The sequence below is a fragment of the Canis lupus genome, chromosome 5 (genome assembly GCF_003254725.2).
Source record: "Canis lupus dingo isolate Sandy chromosome 5, ASM325472v2, whole genome shotgun sequence".
Classification (NCBI taxonomy): Eukaryota; Metazoa; Chordata; class Mammalia; order Carnivora; family Canidae; genus Canis; species Canis lupus.
In genome coordinates this window covers 65,522,592-65,542,348 of record NC_064247.1, presented here as the reverse complement: position 1 = coordinate 65,542,348, position 19,757 = coordinate 65,522,592, and the positions used below count along the sequence as shown (strand labels likewise).

Genomic DNA, 19,757 nt, shown 5'->3' with positions numbered 1-19,757 from the left:
CATAGGCGTTTGCTTTTGTAAAACTCATCAAGCTGCACAGGACGATGAAAATTCATCAGAGTCTACTTTTTAAAAAACCAAACTGGCATTTGGTCCCTTTGGAGCTGTCAGCACCACGTGGTGAGGCCATCCTTCAAGTAGATGGTGGCCCCAGAGGTGCTTCTAGCAGGCCCGGGAGCTAGGCAAGGCCCAGAGGCTGCACCTGGTCCTTGTCACATCCACACGGCTGTGAAACAAGGGAACATGCTGGCAATGGTCCATCAAGGTGCTCCTTTCAGTGACCTGACTTCAGACCTCAGAGTAGCAGCTCTTCCCTGAATACCCAACACAGGCCCTGCCTCTACCTGCTGGTGACCTGAAATCATTTCCCCAAAACGCAGTTTCTTCAGACCAGCCCAACATTCAAGGATGGGCGGGACATACCTGCTGTATCAGATAAATCAGAAGTCACCAGCGACCCAGAGGTAATCCATCCTGCCCTCCCACAAGAAAAACCTGTTTGAAAGCCAAGTGACTATATTTCAGATGCCAATCAAATACTACTATACTGGCCCTGACCTCTCTCTAGGGGTCTCCTCAGCTGTAAAACTAGCCCTCATGGGAGCGAGAGACATTTACGGAGAATCAAATTCAGTGTGCCGGGCCAAAAAGCATTCAAGTTCATTGAGGGTTCTGCCTATATCTTCCAAAGGATGTGGGTTCTTCTGGACTCAGCGACTTTCCCAGACACAGTAAACCCAGTCTGCACTCTGAATGAAATCTCTCTACTCTGAGACAAGAAGACAAGATCATGGAGGCCACAGTGCCAGCAGCCGTCCCCTGTGCACAGCAGCTACCACGCCAGGGCTCAAACCCAGTCTCATTCTGAGGAGCAGCGCTGTGGCCTACCCTGAACTCAGCAGGCAGGCCTTCCTTGTGAGTCTGCCCCCACATTCCTGGTTACAGAGGCTGAGGTAAGCAGGTATACACAGCCTTGCTGGGAGGCAGTGCAAACAGGTGTGGGGTTGGGGCGGGGGGTGGGGGGGAGAGGGGGAGGAGATGCTTTCAGTCTGCAACATTACAGAAGCACTAGCTGCGCTGTGTTCCTGGTTTAGGATATAAGGCATTTTACATGAGTTTTTTTCCTTTTGAAAGGGCAGCAGGCATTTTCCACTGTCATGTCAGTGAACAAGGCTCAAAATAAGCACAAGACCCACTAGTCACCAAAGCCAAAGGATTAGTAACTGTGGCCTGCAGCCAGGAACACTGAGTGGGGTGGGAAGGGCTTAAATAAAATACAGATTTTAAACCTGCTCTGAACCAGACTTAACATACTGGGGTGAGGCGGCCAGGGAGGTGTGTATATAAAGCTCCTTTGGTGCTACTCGGTGCAAAAAGTTCCTAGAATGAACAGAGATGCTATCTCAGTGGTAGGCGGTGGCCCCAGGCTGACAGGTCTCCCAGCCACTACCACACCAACTCCTGCTGGGACACCACAACCATTCTCTAGGGAACCCTTCCAAAGTGCAAATAAGGACAGGAAACTACTAATTCCACAGGGTCCCACCCCACTGTCTAGGAGCTGCTACACCGAGAAGGGAGGTGTATGCCCAGCAAACAAGAACACTGAGCACCGGCACAGTGGTGGGGACAGACCCCCTCACAGCAAGGAGGGAGTGCCAGGTGGAGTCTCTGGGGGAACAGACACGAGGTGGGAGGGGCGGAAACACATGTGCCCTTTGACTCTGCAATTCTCCTTCTAGGAGGCTGCAAATTTTACTGAAGAGTCAGACATAAACCTAACTGGAGAAAAGTACAATGTTCCTGATCTGGAAGATAGGATCAGAAAGATGTCAACTCTCCCAAAGTGCCATCTATAAATAAAAGCAACTCCATCAAAATCTCATTTGAATTCTAAAAAATACAACTGAAAACCTGATTCTGGAACTCATGAAAAAAATACACAGCAAAGAAACGTTTTAAGTCAATGAGGAGGGCCAGCCCTGGTGGCGCAGCGGTTTAGCGCCGCCTACAGCCCAGGGCGTGATCCTGGAGACCCTGGATGGAGTCCCGCGTCAGGCTCTCTGCATGGAGCCTGCTTCCCCCTCTGCCTGTGTCTCTGCCTCTCTCTCTCTCTCTCTCTCTCTCTCTCTCTCTCTGAATAATGAATAAATAAATAAAATCTTTAAAAAAAATTAATTCAATGAGGAAAACCCTCCAGCTCTCGGAATACACCCTAAGGTTGCAGGGATGAAAATGGAGTGATCTACAACAGGTGCAGGCAAAGGGGAGTGAAGCAGAACACCTGGGAACAATGCAGGCCCCTCCCCATGCACAGCCGGGGTCTCTGGCCCACTCAGCAAGCACACACGCATGTACACACACTGGGCTCTTTTTTCAGGCATGTACTATTCTGCTTCATTGTTTTTGGGTATATATCTTTGAATGAAATGAGAGAGTGTGTTTCTTTAGGGTATGTTCCTAAAAGCACACTGGGGGCTGAGGTGTAGGCACATGTAAAATTCTGCTGGAATGATGGATGCTATGGACATCCTGGCCAGGGGATGTCCTGTTCTCCCCCCTCACTGCCCCAAATGGTGCCACCTTATTCTGCAGCTGGTCTGCTATGGCCCCCGCATGGTCTCCACCAAGCCGTGTGCTGCTCACTCCTCTACAGTCTCCATGTGAACATGCACTCATGCTTCCTTTTCCCCGCCAGTCTCTGTTCTCCACTTTCCTTGTGGCGCCATGTCATGAGGTCACATGTGTCAGCACTCGTGGCTTCTGGGGCAGAGAGAAACCTCTTTGCACATCTACCCATTTTGCCCTGCCTAGAGGGCTGTGGGAAGCTGGAACAGTGTGAGAGGGGGCGGCAGTTCCCTCCGTGGTCTCAGGACCACCTCTGAGGCAGGTGGGGCAGGCGGAAAGCTGCAGCCTGGGAACGGTCAGGGCACTAAGCATTTGAGGGCAGCTGGAGCTCAGTGCCCAAGGCTGACAGAGGGTAGGAGACCACAGAGACATGGAAGTGGATATCTGTCATCAGATAAGGTCTCCTGAACACCACTTACAACTTTCTGCTTCCCATCAGCAAGCTGGAGACAGAAGACACCTCCTAACAACAAGTGAAGCAGCAAGACACACCTGGTCATCTATAATCTCCTGGCAAACAAAATCAGAGGCAGAGCCAGGGACAGAACCCTCCATCTCCCAACGCCCAGGTTGCACATTCTAGTTGGGTGGACACTCCCACGTGGCCCCATGGACAGCTTACAGTGCAGCTCTGCTGGGCTCTACCAAGCTCTCTCCAGCTCACCCACCAGAACCGGGGTCCTCACCCAGAAGGCAGGCTGGAAAAACAACTCAGATACAAAGAAAAGCAAAGTACCTGCTTCTTTTCCAGCCCTGCCACACTGTCCAGACTAATGCAGAGGCTCAAGAACACCAAGGAGACTCACTGTGCAGTTTCCTGGTAGCTTTTAACAAACTTTTTCCAAAAACTCTCGAGTCAGGGCAGCCCAGGTGGCTCAGTGGTTTGGCGCCTGCCTTCGGCCCAGGGCATGATCCTGAAGACCTGGGATTGAGTCCCACGTCGGGCTCCCTGCGTGCAGCCTGCTTCTCCCTCTGCCTGTGTCTTTGCCTCTCTCTGTGTGTGTGTGTCTTTCATGAATAAATAAATAAATAATCTTAAAAAAAAAAAAAAAACTCTCGAGTCATAATTACAAGAAGCATTGAGGTGTCGAGGGACCATTTCCAATTCAGAATGGGAAGTGTGGACATCATGCATGCGTGGCGAAGCCAACCGCCCCAGGTCACACCGAGGTGAGGGTGGCAGCCCTGGCTGGCTGGGAGACAGCAGCCACAGCAAGCCTCTCAAAGGACACATCCTTGAGTGGCCATGTGTTCCCAGTAACCCCTGCTTCTGTGTTACATGCTACAGTATCAGGAAGGTCTGAAGGCCATGAGAAAATGTGCATACCACAAAGCAGCTCAGGACATTCCTGTAGCTGCCATGAGCACCAGGCCCCACTGAGCCATCGTCAGAGGGCAGTACTCTCTCATGGAGCCATGCACGGTCTCTCATCCATCTGTGAATTATGGACAAAAAGCTACTCAAACTCACAGAAATTACATAAAAACTGACATAAAAATAAGTTGAATCACTTCCCCAAAAATGGGCAAGCAGCAAATAACAACTGGGTTTTTAAAAAAAACTGAAGCAAACCAATAGGAACAACAAAGCTGGCGTGCTCTGGGCCCAAATACTTTTTAAATTGAGGATGAATGACCAAGTTTTAATGTGTGCATAACAAAATCAATTTTTAACATGAAAATAATTGGATTGCTGTACCTACCAAGACAATGAACCTTTACCAAGGCAAGTAAGAGAAAGGGAAATAAAGTCAGTACTCTGAAGCGCACACTAAGGCTCCCTGGTTGCCACTTCAGTAAGACACTGTCAAGTCTTCCTCCAGTGGCCTCGCTGAGCCTGGGGGCTACAGACACCGTCCACACACACGGCAGACTCGAAGGTGCAAACACCCCAGGCCCAGAACTGATCGGATCTGGCCTCGACAGCCTGGCATCAGTCGTCTCCTAAAAGGCTCATCATTAAACAAGCCTCCAAGGTGTGACGTCCCTTCTGATGGAAGTCCTAGGACCCAAGAAGGGTTCTGCACCATGACTGAACTCTCCAATCCAGCCCTTGCTCCAGCAGATGACGAAGCTCTGGTATGCTGCTTTGACAGCAGAGACAGTACACAGGGATCATGGTGTGCACAGCCCCTGCCCCAGGGCATGTGACCCCTGAAGAATAAAGCCAACTAACACTACTTTCTACCTGTTATTCAACGGTCATTCTTGTGACATGCAGCTCTGACTGGCGGTGAATGTACAGTATGGATGTGACACACACTTTATCAATGTTATCGACAGTCAGAAATCAAGTACCAACAATGGCTGAGCCTGGTTTACTGAAGAGAAACATAAAAGCTTTCCCCACCCCAACCCCTCTTACCAGCCCTGTTTTCTATGTCAATTAGACCTAGCGAGAGCACTCCCTGGTGGTAAATACCAAGGGTCCATTGCCAGCAAGTTGAAACCCAGAGCCACCTCCCAGGGGATACACAGAGGCCCGGGAGGAGAACTGCACTCCAGATGCTCCATGCAGGTGATGAGGTTGGATGGGAAAACAGGCAGGGATACTGTGCTGCTCCCAGCAAGCCAGGCAATGCCTTCGACAAAGTCAGGTGGTCAGGTAGCTATTGCCAGGCCGGCTTCTCCTTGAAGGGTCTAGAGAAAAAGTTGAGCTCTTCCCTGACTTCAGTGACCAGCAAGAATGGTCACTCAAGGCCCTGCATTTGTGCTCCATGGGACCCTGAAATTCAAACAGCTAGGACTGCATCACTGTGCATGCAGAATGCTGGCACAGGACAGGAGCCAAGCACCGAGGTGAGTCTCATTACCTAGCACCTTACCTTACTTGCTCCCAGGTCTTGGTGGCCAAATGCAGCACCCAGAGATCCTTGTAATGGTAGAATTGCTCTCCATCAGGAGAAGCAAACTCTCCTCCAAAGACCCACAGCTGTCCTCCACCTTGAGGCACCACCACAGCCTGTGAGAAGAAAGGGACAGGTCAGAGCAACCATGCAACTCTCAGCCAGCTCCACACCCACAAGATCCACCAGACCACCTCCCATGGTGGCTGCAGCCGGCGCTCACACTCAGTGATCACCTACCCCTGTGTCTGAGGAGAAGATTCCTCAAAAATCCTGCAAATCAAACACCTACTACACATCCAGGTATTCCTAAGTTGCAAAATAGATTTAGACAACTCAGATCCTGTTAAAATGGACACAGTGGTATCAAAAGCTCACATTAGATCTAACACAAACTGACAAAGTATTTTCTTTTTATTAAATATTTATAATACAGCTGTTTGCCTGCTTGCATTAATCCCTTCCCTAGTTGTTTGGCACAGCACACCTAAAACCTCACTAACAAAACGTGCGTGTAATATGCAATGCTTATATAACATTTATCTTTAAAAGATTTAAGCACAACAGCAAAGGCAAGCAAAAGCAGTGAAAACAGCACCCTTGGGGCCACACACCCTGGAGTCTCTGGCAGTCCCACATCCATGGGGACAGGACAGAACAAAACAGCACAGGGGCCAGGCTGACCAGGCACATGCAACATCAGGCTTTTAAGACTGACATGGGCATATTTCAAAGTATGACTAGGCTCAGCAGAGTATCAAAGCTTTCAGAGAACAATGGTCCCCAGGCACATCTCATACGCCAATGCACCCAGCTGAGGATGGAGGCAAGTGAGGACAGGAACTCGGGCTCACTTCACTTCACATGCCCTGGTTACCACCTCAATGAGAATGAAGCAAGAGTACCCAGAACCCCAGAAATACAAGCATGAAACACACAACTTTGGTCAGGCCACCTGGGGTGCCTATAGTGACCATGCAGTGGAGTTCTCCTTCAACCACTGGAAATGGTCTCCAGGGGGTAAGGGCAATGCTCCGGATGCTAGAATGGGAATCACTGTGCTAGGTTCCCCACAAGAGGGAAGAAAGTCAAAGCATATGATTAAAAACGCCTTCATAGAAAAGAGAAAGTCTCGTGTACGGGAATATATTTTAGATAGACAAAATAAGAGTGACTGCTACTCTGTATAAAATGACCCATACAGATGCAAATACAAGAAACATCGATTTGGAGAATTTTGGTTTTTAAAAGATTTTATTTATTTATTCATGAGAGACACACACACAGAGAGAGGCAGAGACATAGGCAGAGGGAGAAGCAGGCTCCATGCAGGGAGCCTGACGTGGGACTCGATCCGGGGACTCCAGGATCACGCCCTGGGCCGAAGGCAGGCGCTAAACCGCTGAGCCACCCAGAGATCCCAATTTGGAGGATTTTAAAGGCAATTTCTAGACAGTCTGGTCCAGGGCTTTGGAGCTTTGGGTTGGACACTTTGGTGGAGTAAACTCATCTCCAAACAAAAGCTTAAGCGTAGACTAAAAGGTGGCAAAAGTGAAACTGGAGACCCCTGCCCAGAACCTGCGCCCCTTCTCCCTGAGGACACTCAGATCCCGCGCCCACACCTCATTTCGGAAAGACTGGCCTCTCTTGTAATTTTGCTGAAGGCTACATGGGAAGCACCCACGACCACCTGAACCCATCAGAGCCACGCATCCCACTGGCTGCCCAGTAAGAGTCCTGATGACTGGATATATTGTTCGATGACACACCACCTGGTAGGCAGCATGATTTCAAGGTCATTTGTGATTTGACGGTTTTACAGTGAGGTGAGCTTATCTGTAAACTATGTGTCTGAAGGGACAGACTTCACAGAAATGATTTCTGCAAGCCCCCTGCAAACCCAGGCTGTGATGCTCACCCAGATCACAGCAAGCACAGAGCAGATGCCAGGCCAGTCTACCTGGGATCACCAGCTATGGGTACCCAGCAATGAAGGAGCCACACAAGCATGTACTTTACGCAAAAGGGGTGGGAGACAGGAAAAGCAGAAGGGCCCTCTTGCCCAGGAGATCAGAAGTGGTTGCCATGCAAGCAGGTGGAGTGGCTGGGGTAGGGGAACTAGGTCAGGGCCATTGGGCCCTCACAAAATCCCGAGAAAATGTGTACTGAGTGGGTCGGGCAGTGGGTCCCAGGAGGCTCTTTCCCAGGGTACCCGCGGAGTACCCCAGAGCTCCTGTCACAATGCATGTCCTTACCCCTGCCTGGCGCCTATGAATGCTGCAGAACTATGGCTCTGTCACTGATGCCACTCCTGCCCTAGACTAAACTGAGGGGTCCTGGTGGCATAGTTAGGGTGGCAGGGGCCCCATCCACTCCCATTTATAGTCAGTTTCATATGCACCGTCTCAGCACAAATGACTACCTACAGAGACAAGCCAGTCTCCCATCACTCTATAACACCAGTCCATCTATGGGGAAGACACTGATGGTTTCAAATCATTAAAGCAGATGGGATGATTAGCTGAGGCTGATATCTAACAATTTTCTGAGTTCAGTGAAGTGGTACATTCATGCCATGCAACACAATGGCATTCTGAGATACTACATTATGGAAGGCTAAGTGTTATACATGCACACATAGTACATGTGTATGTACCAGTGTGTAATCCAACTAACATGAAATACAACTGTGCAGAAATAGGGATTACATGTTTAGACAGAGATGCAAAAATACAAATCAGTAGTTCTAGAAAAGACAATGGACTTACTTTCCTTTTAATTCTTTTCATTTTTTCATAATGAATATTTATTACTTACATAATCAGTTTTTCAGTCTTTTTTTTTTTCCCCAAGATCTATTTGAGAAAGTGTGCATGAGCATGCGGCAGAGGGAAAAAAAACCCTAAGCAGACAGCCTGCTGAGCAGAGCCCATTGTGGAGCTCGATCCCATCATCCCTGAGATCATGACAAGAGCCAAAACCAAGAGTCAGACACTTAGCTGACCATGCCAAGTAGGCGTTCCAGTTTTTTCAGTCATTCTTAAAAAATGAAGTCAAACTCCAGGCAAGAAGATGACTGTAAGGCAAAGCTTGTGTTCCACATACCATCCTGCACTTAATTGCAACAGCAGGCCCAGTGAGGTGAGAACTGTGGGGGCTGCACGAAGGTGGGTCCACAGTCAGTGACCTCAGAACTGCATCTAACCTACTCTTCAAAGACTGAACACCAACAAAAAAGTTACCATACTAGTCCTGAGAAGGCTAAAGCTGTAAGAAGACAGGTATAAACCCTGCACTCCTGACCAGGAGGGAATAACCCGCCACTCACTAGCCCTCCCTCCATCGACAAGGAGAACACTGGACAGAATCCATGAAGCAGCTACAATCGGACAACAGAAAGTGTGAGCCCATACTCCCAAGAGGTGGCAAATGAAAAGAACAAGCCCTTCAACTCTAGAGGCACTTTCTGCACCCTGATGCAGGGAAATGCGCCCAACAGGGCGGGGGTGGGGGTGGGGGGGGGTCTTGCTGAGCTGAGAAGACAAAGGTCAGAGGTCAGGGATGCTGAGGGCTGCTGGAATTTGCAGGGCAGAATACTAGAGAGAGAGCACCCTGCAAATCCACACAGAGGTCCCACTGGAGCCTTTGAACACAGAGCTGCACAACTTCAGGGCAAGACCACAGGAGGCTGGGCTGACACCCGCCAGGGCAAACCTGAAAGCCTAACAACAACCCAAGCTTACAAGTGTCTTGGAGACCAGCAAGTACCAACTAGACAGACTGAAAAGTGTTACTGAACACCTAGGGCATTTGGTGGAGAACCCTGAGAGGCCATATAGGGCTAAACCATCCAGAGGGAAAGCCTCAAAAGAATCAAGGGTGATCTGCAGGTGACTAAAATGCCTGCCAGGACAAATCTCATCATTCATTGATAAATGAGAAAAATATCCAGACCATCAACAGGCAGCATTCACAAATCTAGCCAGGTGCTGCTGAGTGGCAGGAGCACCATTTGGCATCTAACCAGTATCTAATCATACATTCCTAGGGGGAAAATATGACCCATTAGAAGAAGAAAGGTCAGTGAGCAGAAAGAGACCCAGAAACGAGAGGAGAGAATTAGTATATGAGGACTTGAGAACACTTACAAATATGCCCAAAGATTTAAAGGAAAATGTGAACATAATAAATAGACATGGGAATGGCTATCAAAAATTAAACAACTTGGGACTCCTGGGTGGCTCAGCGGTTGAGTGTCTGCTTTTGGCTCAGAGCGTGATCCCAGGGTCTGGGATTGAGTCCCGCATCAGGCTCCTCAGGGGAGCCTGCTTCTCCAACTCTTCCTGTGTCTCTGCCTCTTTCTCTGTGTCGCTCATAAATAAGTAAATAAAATCTTAAAAAAAAAAAAAAATGAAACAACCTCTAGCGTGAGAAACACGATCTATAAAATGAAAAATGCACAAGTTCACAATATATCCACTGTGAAAGGCAATAAAAACTACCCAAAATGAAGCCAAAAAAGAAAAAGACTGCAAGGAAAAAAAAAGGATTTATTGCCTTTTGGACAATATTAGACCGTCTAACATACATCTAACTGGACTCCCAGAAAACCACAATGGTACCTCAAAACCAATGTTAAAATGCCAAAGGTAAAGAGAGAATCGTTTAAGCAGCCTTAGAGGAGGAAACAGACATTAAATACAGAATAAAGATAAAAATCACCAGTAAACTCTCACTAGAACAGTGTAAGCCAGAAAACGGAGTATCTTTCAAGTGCTGTCAGTCAGGAATTCTGTATAATCACATTATATATAATGGACAAAGGCCTGGGAAGCTCCGTTGTTTAAGTGTCTGACTCTTGATTTCAGCTCAGGTCTCGATCGCAGGCTCATGAGTTCAAGCCCCACGCCCAGCATGGAGCCTACTTAAGAATGAATGAATAAGTATAAGACAAATACACCAATTAAAAGCAACAACTGTCACACTGGATAATAAAACAAGACCTGACTAGGAAAACCTGGAAGGCTCAGCAATTGAGTGTCTGCCTTTGGCTCAGGGTGTGATCCCAGGTCTGAGGATTGAGTCCCGCATTGGGCTCCCTGTAGGGAACCTGCTTCTCCCTCTGCCTGTGTCTCTGTCTCTCTCTTGCTCTCTCGTGAGTAAATAAATAAAATCTTTGTAAAAAAACAAGACCCAACTCAAGTGGTGTTCCTAAAAGTTGCACACTTTAAACATAAAGACACAAATGAACATAAGAGGATGAAAAAAGATACACCATGTAAACACTAATCCTAAGAAACATGAGGTGGCTGTGCAAACAGCAAAGTAAACGTCAGGAGATTAACAGAAATGAACTCAGCAAGGATAGGGAGGATGTGAACACTATCTGCCAACCTGACCCAATCAGTGCCCCACACCCAACTACTAGAGACCCTACGTTCTACAAAACACACCAAAGACGTACCAAGATAGGTATGTTAGGCCACAGCTTTAGTCTCAAAAACAAAACAAAAAAAATTTTTTTAAGATTTTATGTATTTATTCATGAGACATATAGAGAGAGAGGCTGAGATACAGGCAGAGGGAGAAACAGGCTCCCTGCGGGGAGCGTGATGCAGGACTCGGTCACAGGACCCCAGGATCATGGCCTGAGCAGAAGGCAGATGCCCAACTGCTGAGCCACTCAGGCATCCTCAAGTCTCGAAAATTTTAAAAGGACTGAAATCATGCATTAGAAATGACGAACAAAAAGAAACCCAGGAAATCCCCAAATATTTGTAAATTAACACCCTTCTAACACTTGTAACACATGGGTCAAATAAGACAGCCACAAGCAAATCAGATCACTTCAATCTGAATAATAAAATACAACAAAATTTGTGGGGTGCAGCTCAAGTACAGTCTAGAGGGAAATGTTTGTATTAGATGCTTGAAATGCTTGTATTAGAAAAGAAGATTTAAAATAAATGATCAGAGCAGCCTGGGTGGCTCAGCGGTTTAGCGCCGCCTTCAGCCCAGGGCCCCATGCTGGAGACCCAGGATCAAGTCCCATGTTGGGCTCCCTGCATGGAGCCTGCTTCTCCCTCTGCCTGTGTCTCTGCCTCTCTCTCTCTCTCTATCTCTCTCTCTCTCTCTCTGTCTCTCATGAATACATGGATGGAATCTTTAAAAAATAATAATAATAAATAAATAAAATATCTACATTTCCACCTTAAGAAGCTAGAAAAGGCAAATTAAGCCCAAAATGAAAGGAAACAATAAAGAAATTTTTTTAAAAAAGAAAAATGTATAAACATTTAGATAAATGTATAAATAGAAAAAAAAATCAGTGACCCCAATGTCAAGAAAATAGGAAAAATTATATAGAAATACTTGAATTAAACACAACTTCCGTTTGGGATCCAGTGTTGAGATTTTTAAGTCACACAGACCTTTTTTCACCTTTTAAGAATGATTTTTAAACTACTACATGAGAAGTACTAGGCAAATTACTTTCCTGTCAACTTCAAACCAGACCCATTTTTCAAAGATTAGAAGGCATTTTAATCACCTAACACAACCCCAGTCATCCAATAAAATTAGGAAATTCAAGTCAAAGAAATCAAGCAAAGGGCAAGCCACAAGTGTGCTGCTCACAGAGCAACATCAGACACACCCAGGGGTCCTTTACCTCCCATTCACATCAATACAAAGCAATGCCCCAGAGAGAAGTCTTTCGAATGTACCAAAGATGAATTATGATAAGTTACACCTATACGTCCTGCTAAATTATTTTTTTTAGGTTCTTAAGGAAATCTATAAAAAAAGAAAATCTCCCTTTACTTGCCTTCCATAAAGATGAAGAAAATTATTTTAGAGTAAACTAAATTCATCTTTTTCCCCCTTCTGCAAAAGAAAGCACATGAATTTCACTTCTGGTGGCACTCTGCTTTGTAGCATTATTGATGCTGCTTAAACTGAAACACCTTTAATAGTATATTCTCTGGGAAACTAGTTTGCCTGTACTGAAATGCACGGCAAAAAAGTCATACTACAGTAGAAATACACCCTCAATAAGGTGATGTTTTACAAGTCATTTCAAGTCACCTGCCCCAAATATTTTTTTTAATTTTTATTTATTTATAATAGTCACACAGAGAGAGAGAGAGAGAGGCAGAGACACAGGCAGAGGGAGAAGCAGGCTCCATGCCTCGAGAGCCCGACGTGGGATTCGATCCCAGGTCTCCAGGATCGCGCCCTGGGCTGAAGGCAGGCGCTAAACCGCTGCGCCACCCAGGGATCCCTGCCCCAAATATTTTTAACCAACTATCTGTGAGTAAAAAACAACATACAGCTCTGTATCAAAGTAATTAAGAAAAAAATGAAAAAAGGAAAGCTTCTTGGCTATGGAAAGAATAAGGAATGAAGTGATTCATTTGGGAATTAGCAATAGGATCTTACAACTCCAACTCAAAAGTTTTAGTCTCATTCAAGTTAAATTTCCAATTACTTCTCTATTCTGTAACTATTAAGCAAGTGGAAAGGAAGGTGGTAAGAAAGAGATCTAATCCAGGTCATGGATCTGTGCCGAATTTCTCCAAGAACTTATCTTTATCAAGGTCACTGTCAGTTAAAGGTGATCTCAGGCTAAACACACAATACTCTAAAACATCCTGCTGCAGAAGAAAAAATTATTTGCTAAAAGATATCTATAAAATGCACATTCACTTCAAAACCTAACACAAAAATACGTTATGGTCCAATAAAGAGATCTTAAAGAGTTTACTTTTTAAAAAGAAGTCTATAAGCGCTAACAAAATGACCCCCTATGATATCCTAAGATAGGGATTTTTCAATTTATCAAGGCATGGGCGGGATCATCCGGTAGCTTCTCAGGAGAGGTCTGGCCGGATTGGGCAGGAAAGCAAGGTGACTGGGCTGGAGACTGGAAGAGTCCCTACTCTGAGTTTATACCCCTGGCCCTCTCCTGAGTGACTGGCTCATATACTCGGGAAATAAAGCAATAAAATGCAAACAGTAAGTAAGTAAGTATATATGTATATAAAATATATATACAAAATATGTAAATATAAAAATATATAAAATATATATAAGTATATATAAAAATATATAAATATATATAAAACATATATAAGTATATAAATACATTTACATATATAATATATATTATATATATAATATATATATAACATATATATATATTCATGCATACACACATAGTTTTAAAGTAGCTGTTGAACCAACAAGCAGACCTAATGAAGACACAGCAGGGCCCAGTGACCAGGGGACAAGGCACAGCAGCACCATTACCATTCCAGAGGTGAGGTGAGACCGGCCTATCCCATGAGGCTGTGGGCCTCCCAGGCACCTGGGTCTGCTGGCTGTTGCATTAACTGGAATAAAGTCACATCTGGAAAACCCTAAGATCCCCACTCTCCCTCCAAATGCCAAAAAAGCCCATCAGAATCTAAAGTAATAGACTCTGAACAGATTTGACAGCAGCTTCAGCATTGTGTAAGTGGAATCCGAAAAACACATATGCCATCAGAACTGGAAAAAATACAAACTACGGGATCTCATCAGGAAAGGCAAATTTGTCTTTTTTGTCACCATGTCCCAGCCCCAGAAGGGTGCCACAAATGTAAAAGATGCCTCGTGTTTCCTAAGGGAGCAACGCAGGACCCATGCTAACCCTGCTCAGGTGGACCGGGATGTAGCCATTATTCAAACAGGGGCTGACACTTTTCTTTTTTTTAAAGATTTGATTTATTTATTCATGAGAGACACAGAGGCAGAGACACAGACAGAGGGAAAAGCAGGCTCCACGCGGGAGCCTGATATGGAACTCGATCCCAGGATGCCAGGATCACGCCCTGAGCCAAAGGCAGACACTCAACCGCTGAGCCACCCAGGTGTCCTGGAGGCTGACACTTTCCACAGCACCAATGGACTATCATGGGATTCTGCGTATCTCACGAATAAAGACTTCCTATATATTAACTTGTCTCCAGAAACTATTTACTGCTCAGTAATGCACTAGGCTGACAAGAACACAGAAGACATGTTTTTAAACATCAACTGTTTTCTACTTTAGGAGAGAAATTTTTTTTTTCATATTTTAGTTACTATGTTGGGGGAAACCATCCAGGGATCAAGAAGATATGATCTCATTGCCTCCTCATCATCCATCCTGGAGTTCTCAAAGTTGTTCATTCCAGTTCTTCTCCTGCTGGTGGCAGCATCCTCACAGTTCAGGCAGAGGCCTGTGAATGTGCCTCTCTCCCAGGAAACCGGGTAGAGAGGAGCAAGCTGCTGAGGCCTGCACACATCCGGCCACACATCCGGCCACACACTCAGCAGGCGCCACAGCCCTTTCCTTTCTCCCACTGTGCTGTGTTCTTGAAGAAAAGCCATCTCAATTCTCCCATTACACACTAAAATCAACTTCACCCCCTAAAACTCCAGGATCTAGGGGGAAAGAAAGAACGGTGTACAAGTAGGCTTCCTCTTTCCACCCCGCTGTGCCCCAGTTAAAGAGAAGATATAGAACATGACCTCTGATGTCACACTGAACCAGTCTATAAGAAGGAAGGTTTTAGGTCTCAGAATTCAATGTCATAGAATCTGGGCTGTAAAGACTTTCAGGCAAAAGACTTTATAATTAATTTTCTGTTTCCTGTGGCTCTGATTCATTGTGAAATTCAGCGAAAACAGCGAACCAACAACCTTAACTACAAAGATATTATTAAGTCCCAGACTAGCAAAGTCCTCCTAAGGCATGCATATGAATCAGAGCCTGCTGAGCACCCTGGCCAAATAACTGCGTTTAAAAATCATGACACTAATTCCTCAAGGACACAGTTAAAGACTGTGATTAAAACGGTTAAGAAAATAAACTCAAAAGAAGTTCCTGAGCCCATATCACGTGACGTGAGCACAGAGCGGGACTGCTCCATCGAAACATGAGCAATTCTTGGGGTCCAGGAATCAGTGAGGCATCTGGAGGGCTGGGTACATGGAGAGATCACAGCTGGGACAGGTCAAGCTTGTCCTCAGCCTGGAAGCCTAAGACAGATCACACATTCTCAAGAACTGGGGCAGTCTCTGGCGAATGGATCAAACTTCTCAAGATCCATTATTTATTAAAATCCAAGCTTTACTAAGATCTGACTGCTAAACCTGAAAGTACATCCTTCTTTTCTACAAGAAGCAATCCAGGGCAGCCCCTGTGGCGCAGCGGTTTAGCGCTGCCTGCAGCCTGGGGTGTGATCCTGGAGATCCGGGATCAAGTCCCACGTTGGGCTCCCTGCGTGGAGCCTGCTTCTCCCTCTACCTGTGTCTCTGCCTCTCTCTCTGTGTCTCTATAAGTAAATAAATAAAATCTTAAAAAAAAAAAAAAAAAAAAAAAGAAGCAATCCAAATGCCTGCAAGTCTCTATGTGCACAATACATTCATGCAGTCCAGGCAGACAGGTCCCACTCTCAGACCCAATTTCAGATCAGCAGGCTACCCATGAGCAGAGGATTAGAGAAAGGACTCCCACATACCATGGAGGGAAGCCTTACTCACACCATGGCAGGCTCATACGATCCTCTTTCTCCACACTGAAAAGTTATCACTCATTCAAATTATTTTTTGTGCCCTGACAGCGTTCCAAGTAAGAGGTTAGGATAATGAGCAAGACAGACCAAGGGCCCGTCTTTGTGGAGTTACAGAACAGGATAGGAGTAGCAGCTCTGACTGAGCTCCCCGGGGTGAGCAGACACCAGTCAACAACATGCTGACGTCCTCACCCTTCACTATCTCTGGTTATGACCCATTTCGTTCCTCAAGAACCCCCTTTGAACATTCCGTTTCTCCCGAGGAATTCCTCTCTCCAGCCACCAGGTCTGCAGCCTGTGGGAGCCTCTCACCCCTACAGAGGAGGGTTCTGCTGTATGGTTGCTGCATGCAAGGCACCACATGAGGTATATTTACCTGGATTCAGGCCACCTGGAGAAGGTGTTCATCCTGTCTCAAAGTGAAGATACTAAGAGCAAGAAGCTTAGCACTGCATCCAGGTCAGTGACAGCAAGTGTGGCCACGTGTAAGTCCCCACCTTCTGTACTAGGCCACCTCTTGTCTACAAACTCCACAAGCAGCTAATAGAACCCTCACAGGAGAAGAGGGGGTGGTCAACACTGACACATACCTGATGAGCACAGCGCCTTGGAGGTGGGTTGGGGATCTCTACTTTGGTCCAGGTGTCCTTCTTGATATTGTAAACGTACAGTTCATTATATACAAATGTCTGCAAAAAGGAAGAGGGACTTTATGTCATGAATGACACCTCCACGCAGGTGACAATAAGTGGGAAGCGGGATCTCAATCACTTGGGAAATAGCTTTCCCCAGGAAACAGGTTTCCTAAAGCCACATATACCCATGCCGGAAGCCTGCGGCTGGGCCCCTTGGATCCTTTGAGATAAAAAAAGCTACCTGCCCGCCATACCTATTAGCACCTAAGATACCAAGGCCTTTGCTGCTCTGCAAATCATTGCTCAAAGTCAAGCCTGGTTTTTAAATGCATGAAAACTCAGAGTGGAAGACAAACACATGAAGTCAAATTCACAGGGATCTTGAGCATGGAGGGAAGGTGAACTCATGCTTTTATAACTGTTTCATACATAATTCTGAAATACAAGTCTTTCTAGCCTGCTCAAAAATGAAAATTAGCTCTACAATTTATCAGCACTTTCTGACCTGATTCAAAACAACTTCGAAACCTATCATGAGCATGAACAATCAACATAAATGAGCAACATGCTGGTCAATCTCAAGCAAGCATTAAGAGTGACCCTTAAGGTCACTAAAGGATCCTGGTGACTTCTCAAGGACTAAGTGGGATACCAGTCTGAAAGCTCAGGAGGTGGTCCAATGCATATTTGTTATCACTGCTTTAAACTAATTTTACTCAAAATGAGACCCATGGAAATTTGAAGGGAAAAGAAAAAAATATATACTTTACTTTTTGGCCATTGAAATATTCACCTCCGAAAAGGATTAACTCATCTTTCTCAGGATGAGCAGAGAGTGAGGCATGTAACCTACAAGAGACAGAAGCAGCAATTCAACATGCAATCCAGCCATGTAATGCCCAGCTGAGAGCCGGCCTCCCTTCCACCAGGGTGCTGTATCATATCCCCAAACTTCTGTGAAAGGGAAACCTGGCACTGGGAACAGAAGCTAAGGCCTCCAACCCTTTAAGTCAACCTCATGGCCAAAATACTAGTCTCTCAAGAGGGCCCTGGATCTGGGTGACTCACACAGTGTTTGGCTAAAAACCATCAGGCAGTGATGTGTCTAGGTGCTCCTAACTTAAATGCCAGATTTCCCAGAGCTGATCTATTTTACAGGTTGATCCACTTAAATCACAATCAAAACTGTTCTAAAAAGACCAGTTCTGGGATCCCTGGGTGGCGCAGCGGTTTAGCGCCTGCCTTTGGCCCAGGGCGCGATCCTGGAGATCTGGGATCGAATCCCACGTCAGGCTCCCGGTGCATGGAGCCTGCTTCTCCCTCTGCCTGTGTCTCTGCCTCTCTCTCTCTCTCACTGTGTGCCTATCATAAATAAATTAAAAAATTAAAAAAAAAAAAAGAACTTTAAAAAGACCAGTTCTTAAGCATTTCAATCTGTATCCAGATAGCTTACACCTAAAAAATGCAAATAACGTTCTACTTACACCAAATATAAGAACAAGAAAACTATAAATACGTGTGAATCATCTCTGGAGAAAGTAAGACAGTGAAGGGGGTGGGAGGGTAGGACAAGCAATTGGTGGATTTAAAATCCCCCTCAAGCAGCCTTCCCCAGGGAGTATAGGATAAAAGTAATTCCAAAAGATATTTCATAAAGGAAGACAAAGGCTTCAAAGTCAGGTAAGTCTGAGAAATCAGACAACTCTATTTTTCTCTTGGGCATTTACTGTACACAAAAACATTCTATAGGTTTAGAAAGTTTGCAGGAAAGAAACCAGTGTGATAAAACAGGACTATGCTGGGGCGCCTGGCTGGCTCAGTGGGTTGAGTGCCTGACTCTTGATTGCATCTCAGGTTATGATCTTAGGATTGTGAGACTGAGCCCCATGCTCAGCAGGGAGTCTGCTTGAGATTCTTTCCCCCTCTCCCTACTTACACTCTCTCTACAAAATAAAAAAAAAAAATTTTTTTTTAATTAAAAAAAAAATAGGACTACGCTGTGGAAAACAGTCCACAGTTAAACACAGAATTAGCACATAACCCAGCAATTCTGCTCCTAGGTACATGCCGAAGAAATGTGAAAACAGGGACTGGAATAGACACCTGCATGCCAACATTTGTGACAGCATTACTTACACAGGCCCCAAGGTGGAAACAACCCAAGAGTCCATCAACAGATGAATGTGGTGCATCCATACGATGGAATATTATTCAGTCTTAAAAAGGAATGGAGGGATCCCTGGGTGGCGCAGCGGTTTGGCGCCTGCCTTTGGCCCAGGGCGCGATCCTGGAGACCCGGGATCGAATCCCACATCGGGCTCCCGGTGCATGGAGCCTGCTTCTCCCTCTGCCTGTGTCTCTGCCTCTCTCTCTCTCTCACTGTGTGCCTATCATAAATTAAAAAAAAAAAAAAAAAAAAAAAAGGAATGGAGTTCCGATTCATGCTACGACATGGATGAACCGTAAGGACATTACATTAAGTGAAAGAAACCAGACACAAAAGGACAGCTGCTGTGTGACTCTACTTATATGAAATATCTAAAACAGCCAAATCATGGGGATCCCTGGATGGCTCATCTGTTTAGTGCCTGCCTTCGGCCCAGGGCATGATCCTGGAGACCCGGGATCGAGTCCCACATCGGGCTCCCTGCATGGAGCCTGCTTCTCCCTCTGCCTGTGTCTCTGCCTCTCTCTCTCTCTCATGAACAAATAAAATCTTTAAAAAAAAAAAAAAAAAGTAAAAAATAAAAGAAACAGGCAAATAAAAAAACTAGAGAGCAGAGGTCACCAGAGGCAGAGGAGGGGAATGGGGAGTGATAGCTCATGAGCCCAGAGCTCCTATGTGGGGTGATTAAAATTTCTGTTAATAAATTGTTACAAAGCACCATGAATGTAAGGAACCCCAGTGAGCTGCACTATTAAAAATGGTTAAAATGGGAAAATCTAAATTAGATATATTTTACTGGGCAGCTCCAGTGGTTCAGCGGTTTAGCACCGCCTTCAGCCCAGGGGGTGATCCTGGAGACCGGGGATCAAGTCCCACGTCG

The 19,757-nt window shown here is 45.8% G+C and overlaps 1 protein-coding gene across 4 annotated transcripts in view; it reads right to left on the bottom strand.

Annotated features, from left to right (window-relative positions):
- KLHDC4 (kelch domain containing 4) overlaps positions 1–19,757 on the bottom strand; it is a 57,436-nt gene that overhangs the window by 33,218 nt on the left and 4,461 nt on the right. For 2 of the 4 annotated variants that reach the window (XM_025427062.3, XM_025427060.3), the window contains exons 3-5: positions 17,481–17,559; positions 16,666–16,764; positions 5,454–5,590 (exon numbers count right to left, since the gene is read on the bottom strand). In XM_025427062.3, coding sequence (XP_025282847.1) covers positions 5,454–5,590; positions 16,666–16,764; positions 17,481–17,559 — 315 coding nt within the window. The remainder of the gene's footprint in view (positions 1–5,453; positions 5,591–16,665; positions 16,765–17,480; positions 17,560–19,757) is intronic. The other 2 variants (XM_035715766.2, XM_025427061.3) reach the window with 2 other exon arrangements.